The 17,051-nt window shown below is 39.3% G+C and overlaps 2 protein-coding genes across 10 annotated transcripts in view; one reads left to right on the top strand and one right to left on the bottom strand.

Annotated features, from left to right (window-relative positions):
• The window catches only part of ST7L (suppression of tumorigenicity 7 like), a 119,806-nt gene extending 112,501 nt beyond the window's left edge, over positions 1-7,305 (bottom strand). For 2 of the 9 annotated variants that reach the window (XR_007126750.1, XM_047726678.1), the window contains exons 1-3: positions 6,805-7,109; positions 4,932-5,014; positions 1,491-1,653 (exon numbers count right to left, since the gene is read on the bottom strand). Coding sequence is in view for 8 of the 9 variants with exons in the window: in XM_047726678.1 (XP_047582634.1) it covers positions 1,491-1,653; positions 4,932-5,014; positions 6,805-7,012 (454 nt within the window). In the remaining variant the exon portion in view is untranslated. Of the gene's footprint in view, positions 1-1,490; positions 1,654-4,931; positions 5,015-6,804; positions 7,120-7,184 lie in introns of those variants that run through there. The other 7 variants (XM_047726682.1, XM_047726684.1, XM_047726680.1 and 4 more) reach the window with 6 other exon arrangements.
• Positions 7,306-7,584: 279 nt separating this feature from the next.
• Positions 7,585-17,051, top strand: part of CAPZA1 (capping actin protein of muscle Z-line subunit alpha 1) — a 48,101-nt gene continuing 38,634 nt past the window's right edge. The window contains exon 1 of the mRNA XM_047726689.1: positions 7,585-7,776. Coding sequence (XP_047582645.1) covers positions 7,738-7,776 — 39 coding nt within the window. The 5' untranslated portion in view covers positions 7,585-7,737. The remainder of the gene's footprint in view (positions 7,777-17,051) is intronic.

The raw sequence follows: 17,051 nt of genomic DNA, 5'->3' as shown, positions 1-17,051 counted from the left end.
AATCATGATAAAAAAAAAAAATCATGGTAAAAGAATGTTGCCAGATGACGAACATTCTAAGGAGAAAACATATCATAAAAACCACAAAGTAGGGTGTCTGGGTGGATCAGTCCTTAAGTGTATGCCTTTGGCTCAGGTCATGATCCCAGGGTCCTGGGATTGACCCCCGCATCAGGCTCCCTGCTCAGCGGGAAGCCTGCTTCTCCCTCTCCCACTCCTTCTGCTTGTGTTCCCACTCCCTCTCTGTCAAATAAATACATAAAATCTTAAAACAAAACAAAACACCAGTATAGTTAGGCTAGAGTGCAGGGTAGGGAGTGTCTTCACTCTCCATATGCAATGATATACTCAATCTCACAATAGGGAATAAGATTATATAATGCATTTTTATCATAATTATTTACATACTGGACTCAACTTCTTGAGGACAGATCTATGTCATATTCATCTTAATATGTCTCATTCTTAGGAGTTCTGTAATTTTTTTATGAAAGAGGAGAAAGAAAAGTATCATTATTCCATCCTGTACTCTTGAATGGTTGCCAATCCCATCCCTACTGTTCCTGGTCAATACCCAATCATGCTTCAGAGCTCAGCTTCAATGGCACTTTCTCAAAGACTTTCCCTGACCATATCTAAAAAGTGGCAGTATTTTTCTACTAAACTAATACAACTCTAAGTTCCTAGGGTTACCGAACAAATGAGACATCTATGAAATTAAGTCATTTGTGTTATTACTGTATGAATTTTACTGATATCAAATTAAAGGAACGATAATCCAAAAATATCATTTTTATCTGGCCTTCAAATTTTTAATTTCTAATTGCATATCACTAATAATATTTACTTTATATTACTGGATATATAGAGAGGAAAAGCCTACAATTAGAGTATGATTAATAGAGTATCTATACATGAATAACTAAGATTTCGATACCTTTGTAAATATACTGAGAAGAAATATATTTATTTGCTATGTTGGCAGAAATGGCTAATTTCTCTGTTCTCTCCTTTATGTAATAAGATCTCCTAATTATTAGCTGAGCATATGTATGCTGAGAAAATGGTTATAATCTCTAGCTTCCCTTATAGCTACTTGTGGCCATTTGGCAGAGGTCTGACGCAGGAAGTAAGCTGAAATGGTAATGTAACATTCTGAGAAGTATCCTTGGTTGCTGGGGGTTGAGTAGGAAGAAAGGGTGGCCTCCTACTGGCCTAGTCTCCTTCCCGCTGACTGCAATGTGGATATGATGGCATAAATGATAGGAACTGTCTTGGACCACAAGGGAAAACTTCACTTGAAGACTGACAGGCTAACAAATTAGGAGACTGATGATCACTGGGTCTCTGATGATCACTGTTCTCTGTATCAGTGCAGATTACCTATATTTACATGGAAGACAAACTTCTCTCTGTTTTGAGTTTTTTATCTCCCACAGACAAATAATCTTAACTATACAGCTCTGAAAACATATTACACGAATAGTCACCTGACAAATTCTGTCTGCTGGTTTCACTTTCTCTGTTGCTAGAAGAAGAACCTGGCTCTGAAATGCTGCTTTCTGTTCCTCCCATCAGTGGTCGCAAATGGCTCACAGATACTTGTTCAATAAAAGACGTGCCATGTTTATGGAAGTACCACCATTCAAATATCTACGACAAACCAAAAAAAAATCCTTTATTTAAAACAGAACTGAGGGCGCCTGGGTGGCTCAGTGGGTTAAAGCCTCTGCCTTCGGCTCAGGTCATGATCTCAGGGTCCTGGGATCGAGCCCCGCATCGGGCTCTCTGCTCAGCGGGGAGCCTGCTTCCTCCTCTCTCTCTGCCTGCCTCTCTGCCTACTTGTGATCTCTGTCTGTCAAATAAATAAATAAAATATTTAAAAGAAAAAAAAAAACAGAACTGATCAGCAGATATATGAGCTCAAATTAAAACATTCCTAAAAGATGTTCCCATTTAATCTGGCATTTTATTTATTTTTTTTTAAAGATTTTATTTATTTATTTGACAGAGAGATCACAAGTAGGCAGAGAGGCAGGCAGAGAGAGAGAGAGAGGAAGAAGCAGGCTCCCTGCAGAGCAGAGAGCCCGATGCGGGGCTCGATCCCAGGACCCTGGGATCATGACCTGAGCCGAAGGCAGAGGCTTTAACCCACTGAGCCACCCAGGTGCCCCTAATCTGGCATTTTAAATGTATTCTCCTTCCAAAAAATAAACCAAACTTAAGATTCCCCAATAACACATGCTAGGCAGAAATAAAATACCTTTTTTATAGCTTTGTTATGAAATTTAGAGAAGCTGAGGCAATACTAGAAGAAATGTATCTGTAAATGAAATATTAAAAGAACAAGAAACGGGGGTGCCCGGCTGGCTCAGTCAGTAGAGCATGTGACTCTTGGTCTCTGGGTTGTGAGTTTGAGTTCCATGTTGGGTGAAGAGATTACTTAAAACAAATAAACAAACCAGCAAAAAGCATTTAATCTATAAATAATCTAACTCTGTTACATTACATTGTCATTTTATTCTATCTAAAGCATAATTAAAATAGAAATAATTTTGAAACTAGCATGGTGGATTAAAACTAGGGTTAGAAAGCTCACATTTGACTCCCAGTCCCCCTTCGTGCTTTGGGTAAGTCACTTAACCTTTAGTCTCTCAGAGCCTCAATGTCAATATAAGTATAGTTAACAAGAATTGTAAGTGCCTTCTGAACATGAAGTACTACTCCAGTATTTGGCAGTATAATTCATGTAGGTTAAGAGGTTGATTCTCATATTGAACCATTTAAAAATCAGGATATTCACTCCTTTACGTTTTCATGGTTTATCAACGTTATGAAAAGAGGAATCAAAAGAATCCCTGCGGGAGTGCTTGGCTGGCTCAGTTGGTACACAATGAGACTCTTGATAGCCAGTTCTAAGTTCAAGCCCCATGTCGGTCTAGCGATTACTTTAATAAATTAAAAAAAAAAAAAAAAGCTCTGTGTTGAATTAGTAGAATGTTTCATATTTGGATACTAGCATTCCCAACTACCTTTGCCTGGCTTTTTGGGGGGTTTCAGCTTAAATGACAGGTCCCCAGGGAGATTTCCCTGATTCCATAGAACAGAAAACAGTATTATATGCACTCCCACTGGATCCTCCATTTTCCTTTCAGAGTAATCTTTTCATTTGTAATAATTAGCTAAACAACTGGCTTCATTGCTATTCTTCAAGCTCCCAAACACACTATCCCCCACCCCTTCTGGTGGAAGTAACCCAATCAGCATAGATAGAGCTCCATATTTCAGGAGGTAGAAGAAATTATAAAAATAATAACCTTTGCCAATAAAAACTCATCAATATTATAAGGGTCATGACACAGTTTAACCTTTAAAATGTTACTTGAATTTCCTAATTTTCTTTGCAGTATATTGTTATGACCACTCTATTTTTATTATTAGCTACTGCTGTTAACTATATTAACACACAGTTTGCATCCTAAATTCCTCAGTAATTTTTTTTTAATCAAGAGAAAATCCCTTTTTTGGCTAGCATTTCACTTTCAAAAAATGGCCAAGTATTAGTCCTTATTAAAAAAAAAAAACACTCCAATACAAATGCCATTATTTCTACTATAATAGAAGAGCACCATCTAGAGATGAGAAAAAAGCACAGAAAAATTCCTTGGTCATGTATGCCATACTTCCTCAGATTTTTATCTGCAGCAGTATTTTTCCGAGGTTTATACTAGGATGCACTAGTTCCCAGGGATGTTAATAGAGATTTTATATATATATATATATATTTTTTTTAATTTCTTAATTTAAAATTCCCTTGTCAATTAAGACAAGGGAAAGCCAAATTAAAGTTACAACTTCTCAGAATAATAATGGTCAAATTTCATTAAGTGCTCACTGTAAGCTAGCTACCACGTTACTGAAAGATCTTAAGACACATTATCTCATTTAGTTTTCATAATCCTATGAAGTTGATTTTATTATCCCCAGTTTATAGATGAGGAAATTAAAGCCTAGAAAAGTTAACTAGGGGCACCTGGGTGGCTCAGTGGGTTAAAGCCTCTGCCTTCGGCTCGGGTCATGATCCTAGGGTCCTGGGATCGAGCCCCGCGTCGGGCTCTCTGCTTGGCAGGGAGCCTGCTTCCTCCCCCTCTCTCTCTCTGCCTGCCTCTCTGCCTACCTGTGATCTCTGTCAAATAAATAAATAAAATCTTTAAAAAAAAAAAAAAGAAAAAAAAAAGAAAAGTTAACTAACTTGCTCACACAACTAAAGTGATGGTTTTGAAAACTAATATAATATTGTATGTGAACTATACTTCAATTTAAAAAAATTTTCTTCTCACAATTAAAAAATAAATAAATAAAGTGATAGTTAGCTTGGCTCCAATACTCTGCTCTTAAACACTCCAGAGAAGATAACTGGCAACCTATAGGCTGAATTCAAGACACGAATTTTCAGTCTGCCCAATGTTGCCAAGATTAAAGTACTGGGAGACTTTTATATAAACACTTGATGCATCCAGAGTCTTCCAAAATCATATGAAAAATTGATCCACAATCTATATGGCAACAACTAGCTTTATCCCCTTCCAAAAGGAGCATGCATTGTCCAGATTACCCAGTGCTAAAAGTAAATAAGAAACTTAATTTTTACACATTTTTACACTCTATATCATTTGTTGCTAACTTGGGCCCTGCAAGCGTTTAGTTGGGAATGCACCCCCAATCCCTGCCCCTTCCAGTAAACAACAGTCTCATATACAAAGGAATACTGCCAGTCTCTAAATGTGGAGAGGAAGATGCAGTATTTTTTTTCAAATTCTGAACACATATTGAGAATGATGATTTATAAGTATTTATAATTACTGTAACCATATAAAGATATTTGATCTTTAGATAAATACCAAAACATGAAGGAAATGGAAACTACTTACAAATATTAGTCCTGATATCAAAGAAGATGTTCCTGTAAGTGCCACATAGAATTTTGGTGTCAATGAATTTAAAAATACTGTCACTGCAAAAGGAAAAAAAAATCAAAGTTTAAAAAAATGCAAATTCAAAATACTTCAAGTTACAAATATGCAGCTGTCTTTATGAGTGGAGGAATATAAATAGTGTTAATATCTAGTACGAGATTCCTTTGAGAAAGCTATAATTTTTTAAAAAGGTACTTTAAATTTCCATTCTATCACATCTTAAAAATTAGCTTTGCACATGTAAGGGTAGCATTTTAAACTGATAGTTTGTTAAATAAGCAAATCAAAGTGGGATAATTCAGTTTACTTTTGAGAATAAATTAAGAACTTATAAACCATAAATTCAACAAGAAGTTTTGCAAATCCCTAAGAATAAACTAAACAGACATCCTGTTACAAAGGAGATTTAAAACAACTCCCTAATTATTTTGGTGAGATACAAACCAGTGTTTCAAATTAGAGGCAAGGAATCAGTATGTGTATGTATTCAGTATGTCAGCTAGAGAGGCAAAAATAAACCAAAGAGAACAGTAACAGACTGAGAGAACTCCTTGAACCTGACTCACTGGAAGCCTAGACCAGATTTTTCACTTCAAATAACTGTCTCATAAATACCACAGGTTTCAGAAATTAACTACTAATTAATAGTTAACTACTAATTAATAGTTAACTACTCTCATCTGAATGGTGTTATCTAGGTAACACATGGAAAAATAAATGATAAAATCAATGAATAATATTTCACTGAGCATGCAAACCACTAGTAAGCACTTCATTAACCAGTTACAGACAGCAAATTAGCTCTTCCAAATAGTCTAGGAAGGCCAATTTACTTAGTTTTACTTAGTTTTAGTATGTTAGTTATATCTGAACTTACATATCTTCTAAAAAGTCCAGAACATTATCTCACAGTATTTCATGTCATCTTATGAAAAAGAAAAGGAAACATTTGCCTTTTCTTGCTGGAGAAAAATAAACCACAGGTACTGATAGTCACAGTTCATCACACAGCAGAAATACTTTCATCTGTTCAGAGCTTGAGTGGAAATACTTTAATGTAATGGTAAAAGGCCCTGGCTCCCATCCACTTTGTCCTGGTTACAGGTAAAGGATAGTATTTGCAGAATCCACGGGGATCATCACTTCTGACACGTCTTTGTATCTTCAGCTCAGACTACATAGCAAGCTTTCTACGAATGTTGAAAGAACCCATTACTGTTTGTGGCTCTCTTCCCCTTTACTTCCTGTACTGTTTTATTACTGAAGATAAAGCCTAAAGCAAAGAAGAGACCAAGATACCACAAAAACTTTCTTGACAGAACTATCTTAGAATATGATAATGGTTGGCTAAGGTCATGGCATTTTTTTTTTTTTTTTCCTTTTAGGTCTTTGAATGCAGAAACTCTCATCTTTGTTGTCTGGGTGTGGGAACTCTTGGCTAACCGGCGAGACTCAAAAGAATGATTTTCAATGGATCCTACCAATGCTGGGAGTATATATAAATTCTGCAACCGATATGAAAATGCTCTCATCTGCCCTACTACCTGAAGCCTACAGCGTGTCAGGTGGCGGGCTCTTCCTTGGGTAAACGAGGACAGTTGAGAGAGGGCGGATCTTAAGAGCTCAAGGGAGGAGCCCATAGCTGCTGCTCAGGTTTGACAATCAGCTGCGGAGTTGCAGACCAGGAGAAGAACACACTAGGTAGCGCACAACCGACTCTTTCTCTGAAGCCCTCCAGTGACTGCGGAGAATCTCTGCCCTTTGCCTCTTGCCCCCGGCCCCTCTTCTAGCTCCCCCGCCCGTCCCCAGGGAGGTCTGGGCCTCTCACCCGCAGCCAAATTCTCACACAGCCTCAGCGGGACCCTCAGAGCGTAAAGCAGTCCCAGCCCCGCCACGAACCACAGCGAGGCCCCAGTCCCCGCCAGTCCGGCCCGCAGCCGCTCCCTCCAGCCGTGCGACGGGCTCAGGCCGGGAGCAGGTGCAGGAGGAGATGCCGTAGCAGTAGCTGCTTCACCCAATCCGTCTCCGTCCGCCATCTTGCCGCTCCCGCAGGCTCCGGGAGCTGGGAGGGGAGAAGGGCAGGAAACCGGGAGTCGGGAATCCTGGGATAGTGGCGGACCTGAAATTGGCCTCTGTGGAGGCTGAGTCCCAGGGAACGCGGACCAAGAAAATTTGGAACGTGAAGGAGCGTCCCAAGACTGAGGTTACCTTTCCTTCGAAGGGCAGGAAAGGGTGACTGGCGGCACATATTGGAGGAACTGGACTGGGATGTGATCTCTGCGTGAAATGTTTTCGCTTCCATACGAGTGACGGTCACCTCTCACCCTATTCCCAGGGTTGGAAAAGCCACCGACAGTTCCAGGGCCCGAGCAGCATTTAGCCCTTTGGACTCGGCCGCCACAGAGATCACTGGTACTGGGAAAACCTACAGTAGCAATTGCGATTCGGTCGGATAGAACTCGGGTGTCAGGAATAGTGGAAATATGCTCCCAGCGTCTCATAGATGAATGGGGGAAATGAACGTAACTCAGTGAGAAAGCTATTAGTTTTAAAATCATTTAAGGAAAAATCTTAAGGCAGAGTTAGAGACTTCGCGGAGGGACGGCGCTCAGAACCACCACCCCGCCCGAAACTGACATGGCACCCTCTGGGTCGGCGTTTCCGGGCGGGTCCTTCCGACAGCCCCCGCGGTGATTCCATCACTCAGCTTCCTTCCCGGCCTGCCTCGCGCCGGGGCCGGGCTGGGCCAGAGCAGCCCAAGATGGCCGACTTCGAGGACCGGGTGTCGGATGAGGAGAAGGTAAGGGGTCCGCCTCTCTCTCTTGCCTCCTCTCGCGACAGGGAACGGGGGCCTGACCTGGCTGCGGTGGGAACCCTCGCGGTGTCCCCAGAAAAAAGAAGCTTCTTGGCCTGTACTGGGATACGCTCTGCAGTTGGGACGCTTCTCTCTTTAGGGGCTTTGGTCTGCCTCACGGTGGCCCCAGTTCCCCATTCCTCAACTCTCTTTTTCTCTTCCTGGGCCTGAAGCACAGCCTTGTGACCCTTAAGCAAGAGAAGAGACTTTCGTTTACTGAATCGTGACTGTGGACTTTTTTTCTGTAATTAAGAGTGGGGGCGATGGTGATGTCTCGACGTATCAAGAAGCAGTTATTTTACCGCCTTTAACTGTTGGGGCTCTCCCCATCCCCCCATTTTTAGATACGATTGAGGCTAGTTTAGGGCGAGTCACTTCCTGGTCAGGATGGCCTCTTAACTTCCCTTTCGCTCCTCCTTCCTCAGGAAGTGATTTTGCTGTCACGACTCCTCGACAGGGAGAGGTCCCCATGTGTTGTCCGCCTATCCACTCTTTTCTTACTTACTATCGGCTGAACTGATTCTTACTAACAAATGTGTAAGCCTCAGGACGTTAGCTTCAGAATTTGACCACTTTTCCCTGTAGACACTCCTTTGATTAATTGCATGTATGCACATAAGCCCGCGATGACTCCATCCTTTGCGTCTTACATCCTATTAACGGTAATTTTTGAAAAATAGTTTTCTGTTTCTTGTTAACAAATCAAGAATAGCCAGCGGATTTTTTTTTTTTTTAGCTCTATAAAGGTTTTTTTATATAGCACATAAACTTCATATTAACACATTCAAGTCTGGACAAAGCATCATGCCTTCTTTGATGCTCCACTGTTAATGTCTTTATAGTTAAATTTGTCTGTGTAATTTGCATATTTACTTCTTAAAATGTGTTTTAAATACAAGAGCATATTCTACATTAGGTAGAATAACCTTTGCTGACAACTGTACACCTTTTTTTAACACTTCGTCAGGCATTTCAGTAACTATCTGATTTTAAAGTCAATAGAAATTAGAATGATTTCACTAGATGACTCGTTACAGGACAAGAATTATGTCTTTTGTTTCCTACAGTGGCTGTTACAAAAATGTGCATTCTCTGTAAATGTATCTGGGCTCTTTTTTTAATAAAAGAGAATGGGATGGCACAAGGGACTGTTTATGGTCCAGGAGTACTCAGTATAGAATAATTTGATTTGTTGTACCTACATATACCATGTCATTTTGAAATGTTGAAGTATGTGCTAACCATTCACAAATCATTGAATAATACTTTAGCATTGAATTTTCTCATTCTTGAAAATTCTTGCAATTTCTCATTCTTGTAAACTCTCACAGAGAGGAGAAAAGGACATCTTATATGTGAATTTATGCTGAAGAGAAGGCTGTAATAAAATGTCTAAGTCAAGAGTTATGATTCAGATGAAATTAAATTATAGTAAAAATCGGAATAACCAAACATTTGTTAGCTCAACTGATGGTCCACTTGTTTTAAGGAAAAATATGTTACAACAAGATTTCACTAAACACTTAAATAACAATAAACTTCAAAATTTATGGTGTCCAAACAATACTTCATTTACCAGTATTGTTGAGTTTTTGTCTTTAACAATAGGGTAGAATGCCTTCTTAATTAAACTTGGGAAAACGTAATACATGTATTTCAAAAGAAAAGTGCAAATTGAGGTGTCTTTGATTATTGACAATATTTAATAACATTGTCTTCATTTTATAACAGCAGGTTTTTTTTATTAAAGTATTTTGCACTTTATTTTTTTTTTTTAAGACTTTATTTGACAGAGAAGGACAGAGTGAGAGAGGGGACACAAGCAAGGGGAGTGGGAGAGGAAGAAGCAGGCCTCCTGCCAAGCAGGGAGCCTGATGAGGGGCTCTATCCCAGGACCCTGGGATCATGACCTCAGCCAAAGGCAGCAGCTTAATGACTGAGCCTCCAGGTGCCCCTATAACAGCAAATTTGTGACCAGTTTCCTCTTATCTCCCAGGATACTTCTTTTGTTGCTTAATTTTAATAATGACAGCAAGCATGTCAAAATTAGTACAGTAAATCTGTCCCAAAATGTTTGATGAATTTCATATTCAGTAAACAGTTTTAGATTAGCCACATTTCTTCATTATTGTGGATAACTATGAGTAGCTGGTATTAAGTGTCATATAACCCAATGATTTGAGATTGCTGAAATTTTGTTAGATCCTTATTTCCAGACAGTAAGTAAATTGTGTTTCTCTGTTGCAAATCTGTAAGTAAAAAGAAAGTGCATTGACTTGTAAGATTACTTCAGTTCTCCTTTAGCTTCGTAGCTACATTGCCCCCTTTCCTCCAAGCTTCTAATTCCTTTTAACTGAATTCAGGAATTGAAGTATTTTTCCAACAAAACTAGTTGATTTGAATATCTTAGCATTCATAAACAACCCATAAGAGAGATTCTTGTCCTATAAAATTTTCACAACCAAGGCACAATTACAAATTTTTAAGTTATTTTCAGATGTAATTTGTATTGATTCTTCTTTGAAGGAACTCTAAAGTTTCCATTTTACGTTCTTTTTTTTTTTTAAGATTTTATTTATTTATTTTACAGAGAGAGATCACAAGTAGACAGAGAGGCAGGCAGAGAGAGAGAGAGGGAAGCAGGCTCCCTGCTGAGCAGAGAGCCCGATGCGGGACTCGATCCCAGGACCCTGAGATCATGACCTGAGCAGAAGGCAGCGGCTTAACCCACTGAGCCACCCAGGCACCCCATTTTATGTTCTTTTTAACCAAATTCTCAACTGCATTGGATTTGGATTTTTTTTAAGGCATTTATGTCATTATGTGGGGTATATTTTAATATATATATATGTATATATATATATATACACACATATATATTTTATCTGTGAATTTGACGTTGGTAATCTCTGATTTCCTTGCAAGTATTTCTATAAAAGCTAGTAAGATCAACCATTCTCATAAGTAACTGCTTAGGGTTTTTATCACTTTACAAAGAGGAAGTTGGGTTTTTTAACTTCTACATTGTTACCTGAAATGGTCATGATGAGCTGCCTAAATAAAACAGGAAGTTGAAAGTGTAAAATTACTTGCAGAAATAAATGCTTTTAGTTTTCTCCTCGAGTTCAGTTTCCGAGAATGAGTTATAGTCTTCCAGTCACTTAGACACTTCAGTTACTAGGTTCCAAATGCTTAACAAGACCAGTATGACAATTAGGAAACTTGAAGTATGAGACAAATTACTCATTTGGGCTCCTTGCATTGTCTGTTTCCTTTATTTCATGATTCAGCATTTTAAAAACATAATTGCAAAAAGAATTTTAAGGCTGAAAAAGAGTGCAGTTAGCGTATTTTTCCCTTCAGCTTATTAACTAGTAGAATATTTGTGAATAACCTCAAAAATGCCATAACTAAGAAAGAAATCTATATGCCTTAAGCTTAGACAATTGTATCATCTTTAGGGCACTTTTTGAGAAGCACATTTATCAAAATTATTTAGGAGTGATGTGGGAGATGTAAATAGATAAGGAATTTGAGGGCTCTGGGGCGCCTGGGTGGCTCAGTGGGTTAAAGCCTCTGCCTTCCACTCAGCTCAGGTCATGATCCCGGAGTCCTGGGATGGAGCCCTGCATCGGGCTCTCTGCTCAGCAGGGAGCCTGCTTCCTCCTCTCTCTCTGCCTGCCTCTCTGCCTACTTGTGATCTCTGTCAAATAAATAAATAAAATCTTTAAAAAAATTTTTTTGAGGGCTCTGTTAAAGCTCATAAAAAATACCCTTTTTAAAACTGGACTTTTAAAATTATATATTACTTCTTTACTTTACCAGATGATTTATTACCCTCATAGGATAAACCCTAGAGCTTATTCCCAATAGGTATTTTCTACGAAGTCATCAATTAGGATTAGTACTGCCATTCTTTTATCTTCCCTTTTTTCAGTTGGCTTAGCTGAGTAGTATTCATAGAATCTGTTTCAAAATCCTTGGATAGGCTCATAAAGGATAAGCAGGTGCACATTCAGATGCCGAATCTTTGGTTAAGAGTGTAGGTTTATTATAATTTCTTCCAGAACATATTTCTATTTAGGATCAGCCTTAATGCTAAGCAAAGTGGTATAATTTGTTGAAAAATTCAGACCCAAGGTTTGTCTGAATCAGAAGCTGTGCATTTTTCACTTTACTGTTTTTCCCATGTAACCATGAATGAAAAACCAGAGTAGAGGTGTCCATTTAATGAATTATCAATGAAATATTGTGATGTAGTAGGAAAGAATGATTCTGAGTGTCAGGAAATTTGGCCTCTCTCTGCCAAGCTTTTAGCTACCACAGTGATTTTGGAAACATCACTTAACCTCTGTGGGTCTCAGTTTTCCTGTAAAATAGGTAAAAAGAATTGAATCAAAGTAACCCAACAAAGTTTAATGAACCTTTGCAAACTCTACTAAGAACAGTCTTTTAAAAATTGAAACATTAAAATGTTTCAGGAGTTTCTGTCATTGTCTGCTTTTGCACATTTGCCTGATAAAGAAACTTAGTTCTTTGGTAACTGAAACTGTATCTTCTTATTTAGTGCCTAGCATAGCACCAGGTACAAGGTTGAAGCACAGTTTATTTTTAAGAAGACCAATCAGTCACACTTTCCTTCATTCTCATATTTCCTCAGCACATGCTCCTTTCCCCTATCCCCGTCCCCAGTTATTTCTGGGGTATTTCTCTAGGTATTCTTGGGTTCTGGAATGTGTCTCACACTCTGGGTTCTTCTTTGGACATTCATTGTGCCTGAGCATCTGCTACTAATACTGGTGATCTGCCATGCCACTGCTGGGAACCTTAGATCCCTCCAGGAGCATTTCTCCTAGTAAATACCATAAAACTGCAAAGCCTTATACATTCCCATATGACAATGAATATATACATCTAGCCTTGCAGAACCCCTAATAAAAGTATTTCCTTCATCCACTTTAAGTTCTCTCCTTTAGAGCTCAGAAAAGCACACACTATAAAATAGGTATCATTTGTGTTTTTCTACTCACGAATTTCTCTCATTTTCTCATATGCCAAAAAAAAAAAAAAAAAAAAAAAAAAAAGTTCAAGTTCTTCTATGGATTGGCTCCTGAAAATAAAAACCCTGGATAGGAGAAATTAGTCATGATACTGAAGACCTTTTAACTACTTGAGGATTTCTGAACTAGGTGATAATTTTAACATGCACTTAACTGTTGTTTTCCCTTTTCCTTCCCTCAGAACCTCCTGACACCCTTTGCCTTTCAGTTAGTTCATCCCACCATTGTTCGCTTTTAGTCACAGAGGCCCAGTACCTTGGCATCATCTTTTTCCTTCTTCTCTCACATTCAGTTAGTATTCCAGTTCTGTAAGTTCTTCCTTCCTGTCATTAGATTCTATTCCTCCATTTCCATTAGTATTTTTAAGAAAATTATTTTTTATGTATATGAGTTATAATCATATGCTCAAAATTAAAATGTAGGACAAAGCATGAGTAAAAGTCTCCCCACCCTGTTTTCCAGCCATCTAGTTCCTGAGAGGCAGCCAATCTTAAGTAGTTTCTTCTATATCTTTTCTATTCTTTGCATATACAAGCTGACAAATGTACTTTTTACGTAACATCCCGCCCATCCACATTCCTTCTCCATTTAGTCTTCAGGACCTTTTCTGATGCTTAAGTTATTTTTATTTTTATTTTTTTTAAAGATTTTATTTATTTATTTGACAGAGATCACAAGTAGGCAGAGAGGCAGGCAGAGAGAGAGGAGGAAACAGTCTCCCTGCTGAGCAGAGAGCCCGCTGCAGGGCTCGATCCCAGGACCCTGGGATCATGACCTGAGCCGAAGGCAGAGGCTTTAACCCACTGAGCCACCCAGGCGCCCCAGCTTAAGTTATTTTTAACAACATTCTTAATTGTTCTCTTTGCCTCCAGCCTCTTTTTTCTCTCTACATTTTCAAGTATTAAAATTCTATGTATCACAGCTTCTGCAGTCCTTCTCCTCTTAAAGACATCTTCATTCTTGAGTTGCTCAGGCCAAAAAGTTTAGTGTCATCTTTGACTCCTGTTTCTTTCATAATCCACATATAGTCTATTAGCAAATCCTGTAGGCTCTGCCTTCAAAATATGCCCAGAATTTGACTGTTTCTCGCCACACCTTATTCCAAATACTATGGAAGAAGCCACTGTGATTGCTTACCGAGGTTATTGCAGTTGTCTTCTCTCTGATGTCCCTGCTGCTGCTCTTGCCTCCTCACCAGCCGCAGGCTATCTTCAGTGCAGCACTCAGAATAATCTGGTTAGAAAAATATAAGTCAGAACATGTCACTTTTTTGCTCATAATCAATGGCTTCCCATCTTCTTCAGAATAAAAGTTCCTACTCTGACTACAAGTCCCTGTGTCTTTACCACTACCTCTCTGACCTCATCTCCTACCTATTTTCCACTGGTCCTCCCTGTTCTAGCCACACATTCTTGCCTAAAAGGGTCTTTGAGTTTCCTCTGTGCGCTGGAGTTCTCGTCCTTCTATGTCCTTACTTCCTTCAGTTCTTTCATCAGAAGTCACCTTCTCAATGAAATCTTCTCTGGTCACTCTGTATATTTCCAAATCCTAACATTTCATTATCCCCTTATCTTCCTTTATTTTTTTTTTTAAGATTTTTATTTATTTATTTGACAGAGAGAAATCACAAGTAGGCAGAGAGGCAGGCAGAGAGAGAGGAGGAAGCAGGCTCCCTGCTGAGCAGAAAGCCCGATGCGGGGCTCGAACCCAGGACCTGGGATCATGACCTGAGCCGAAGGCAGCGGCTTAACCCACTGAGCCACCCAGGCGCCCCACCTTCCTTTATTTTTTATTCCTTAGCATTTATCAACGGCTTTCATACCATGTAGTTTATTTAATGTTATCTGTTGTTTCTCCATTTGAGTGTAAGGTCCACAAGTACCATACACTGTTGAGTCTCCACTGCCTAAAACAGTGCTTGACAAATAGTATGCTGTCAGATAATTTGTTGAATGAATGAATGAATCTGACCAATAATAGCATCTGTCTTGATTTCATAACTCTTAGAGGACAGACTGATTTCCAGGTTTTATGAAGACATATTAAGGATTCCAATACTTCCCATATTACTAACAGTTTAATTTTATTAATGGAACTTCCCACTCGGAAAGTTTCAGCACCTCTCCATTACCTACAGGATAAAACCAGACTTGATCTTAGCAAAACTACTTACTGCCTTCTGACTCATCTTATTCTACTCTTCTCTTTCATTATCTCCAAATAAACCCTCTGTTCCTGCGAGACTGGTCTGCTTACAAGAGGCTGTTCTCCCCCGCACCTTTTGTCAATCGTAAGCTTTCCTCATTTGTAATGCCCTCCTTCTCTCCCCCCCCCCCAATCTAAAGCACTTTGGAGAGCTCAATTTAGACCCACCTTCCATTTCCTTACAGTAGTCTTTCACCAACCCAGCCCGTATTCATCTCCCCTTTCCTCTTAAGTTCTGTGCTCTGTATTTGTACTAGTAATTTGGCTTTGAATTAGTTATTTTTAAATGATTGATAGATCTTTACTGAGGGCTATTATTTGTATAAATTCTTTTGCTAACAGTGGTAAAGTATAAAAAATTTAAAAGGGCAAGGTGCTGACTATATACAGTCTTTAAAAAAAAAAAAATCTTGATGCCCAAACTCTACCCTATATCTGTTACCTCAGAATGTCTGTGGTTGAAACCTAAGCATCAGTATTTTTAAAGTTCTTTATATGTCATATGTCATAACATATAACAAAAGTCAGAACCATCAGCTTAAGGCAAAAGGGGATTCGTTGGCCTCTTGCACTATTCTTTTTTTTCTTTTTTAAGATTTTATTTATTTATTTATTTGAGAATGAGAGAGAGCACATGACTGGGGGTTTGGGGGCAAAGAGAGAAAGAGAAGACTCCCTGCTCAGCAGGGAGTCTGATGGGGTGCTTGACCCCAGGACCCTGGGATCATGACTTGAGTGGAAGGCAGACGCTTAACTGACTGAGCCACCCAGGCACCCCCGCCCCCTGTTCACTATTCTTTCACAGAAATCTGAACTTCAAAGAAAACATCTTATTCAAAATTCAGTAATATCTAGGTATTTACTTAGGTAAAGAAAGTTAAGTATTTGCTATGTGTTAGTCTCTCATGTTACCTCATTGGATTCTTAAAACAATCCTGGATATGAGCAGGTATTATATCTACAAATGAAGAAACAAAGACCTAAGCAATTAAATGTTAAAGCCAGCACGTGAAACCACATCTGACTCCCAAAGGTTTTGAAGAAAAATTAAAATTGGTAAAAAGATGTAACTTTGAGTTAGAATGCCATAATTGCCAGTTGTGCAGTAGATCTTAATTTCAGAAGCTTTTGTTTCCATGCAGCAGAGGTTTTCACCACTGAACGCTACCCTTTTGGACTTTGGTCATTGCTCTCAGCATCTGCATCTCAAGGTGTTTAGTGTGGATTTTTCCCTGGTTTCGTACTTGATCTTCCTGTTTCCAAAACAGTGCCCATTGTATATCTGGCACTTGGAATCTTTGACCTGTCTGCCCAGTCACCTAGAATAGATGGTGAGAGTGTGTACATTTTAACCCACCTCCTAAGCAGCAGGTTGTTTACATGATCTTTTCACTCATTTTAATCTTTTTTTCTGACTCATTAGTACATATCTGACTTTCCTACTTCCTCGGGTTTTTTTTTTTTTTTTTAAGATTTTGTATTTATTTGACAGAGAGAGAGAGACAGATCACAAGTAGGCAGAGAGGCAGGCAGAGAGAGAGAGGGAAGCAGGCTCCATGCCGAGCAGAGAGCCTGATGCAGGGCTCCATCCCAGAACCCCAGGATCATGACCTGAGCCGAAGGCAGGGGCTTAACCCACTGAGCCACCCAGGCACCCCTACTTCCTCAGTTCTTGATCTAGACACAGATCCTCTAATTAAAACAAATAGGGTCTTGGGGCACCAGGGTGGCTCAGTTAAGCATCTGCCTTCCGCTCAGGTCGTGATCCCAGGGTCCTGGGATCCAGCCCCAAGTTGGGCTTCCTGCTGAGCAGGGAGACTGCTTCTCCCTCTCCCTCTGCCTGCTGCTCTGCTTGCTCATCTGCTTGTGCTCACGCTCGCACTCTCTCTGTGTCAAATAAATAAATAAAATCTTCAAAAAAATAAATAGGGTATTTTACCTCCTTCCATATGAATA

This window comes from Lutra lutra, chromosome 4, assembly GCF_902655055.1.
Source record: "Lutra lutra chromosome 4, mLutLut1.2, whole genome shotgun sequence".
NCBI lineage: Eukaryota > Metazoa > Chordata > Mammalia > Carnivora > Mustelidae > Lutra > Lutra lutra.
Note: the sequence above shows the minus strand (reverse complement) of the source record. Positions and strands in the feature narration are given on the sequence as shown.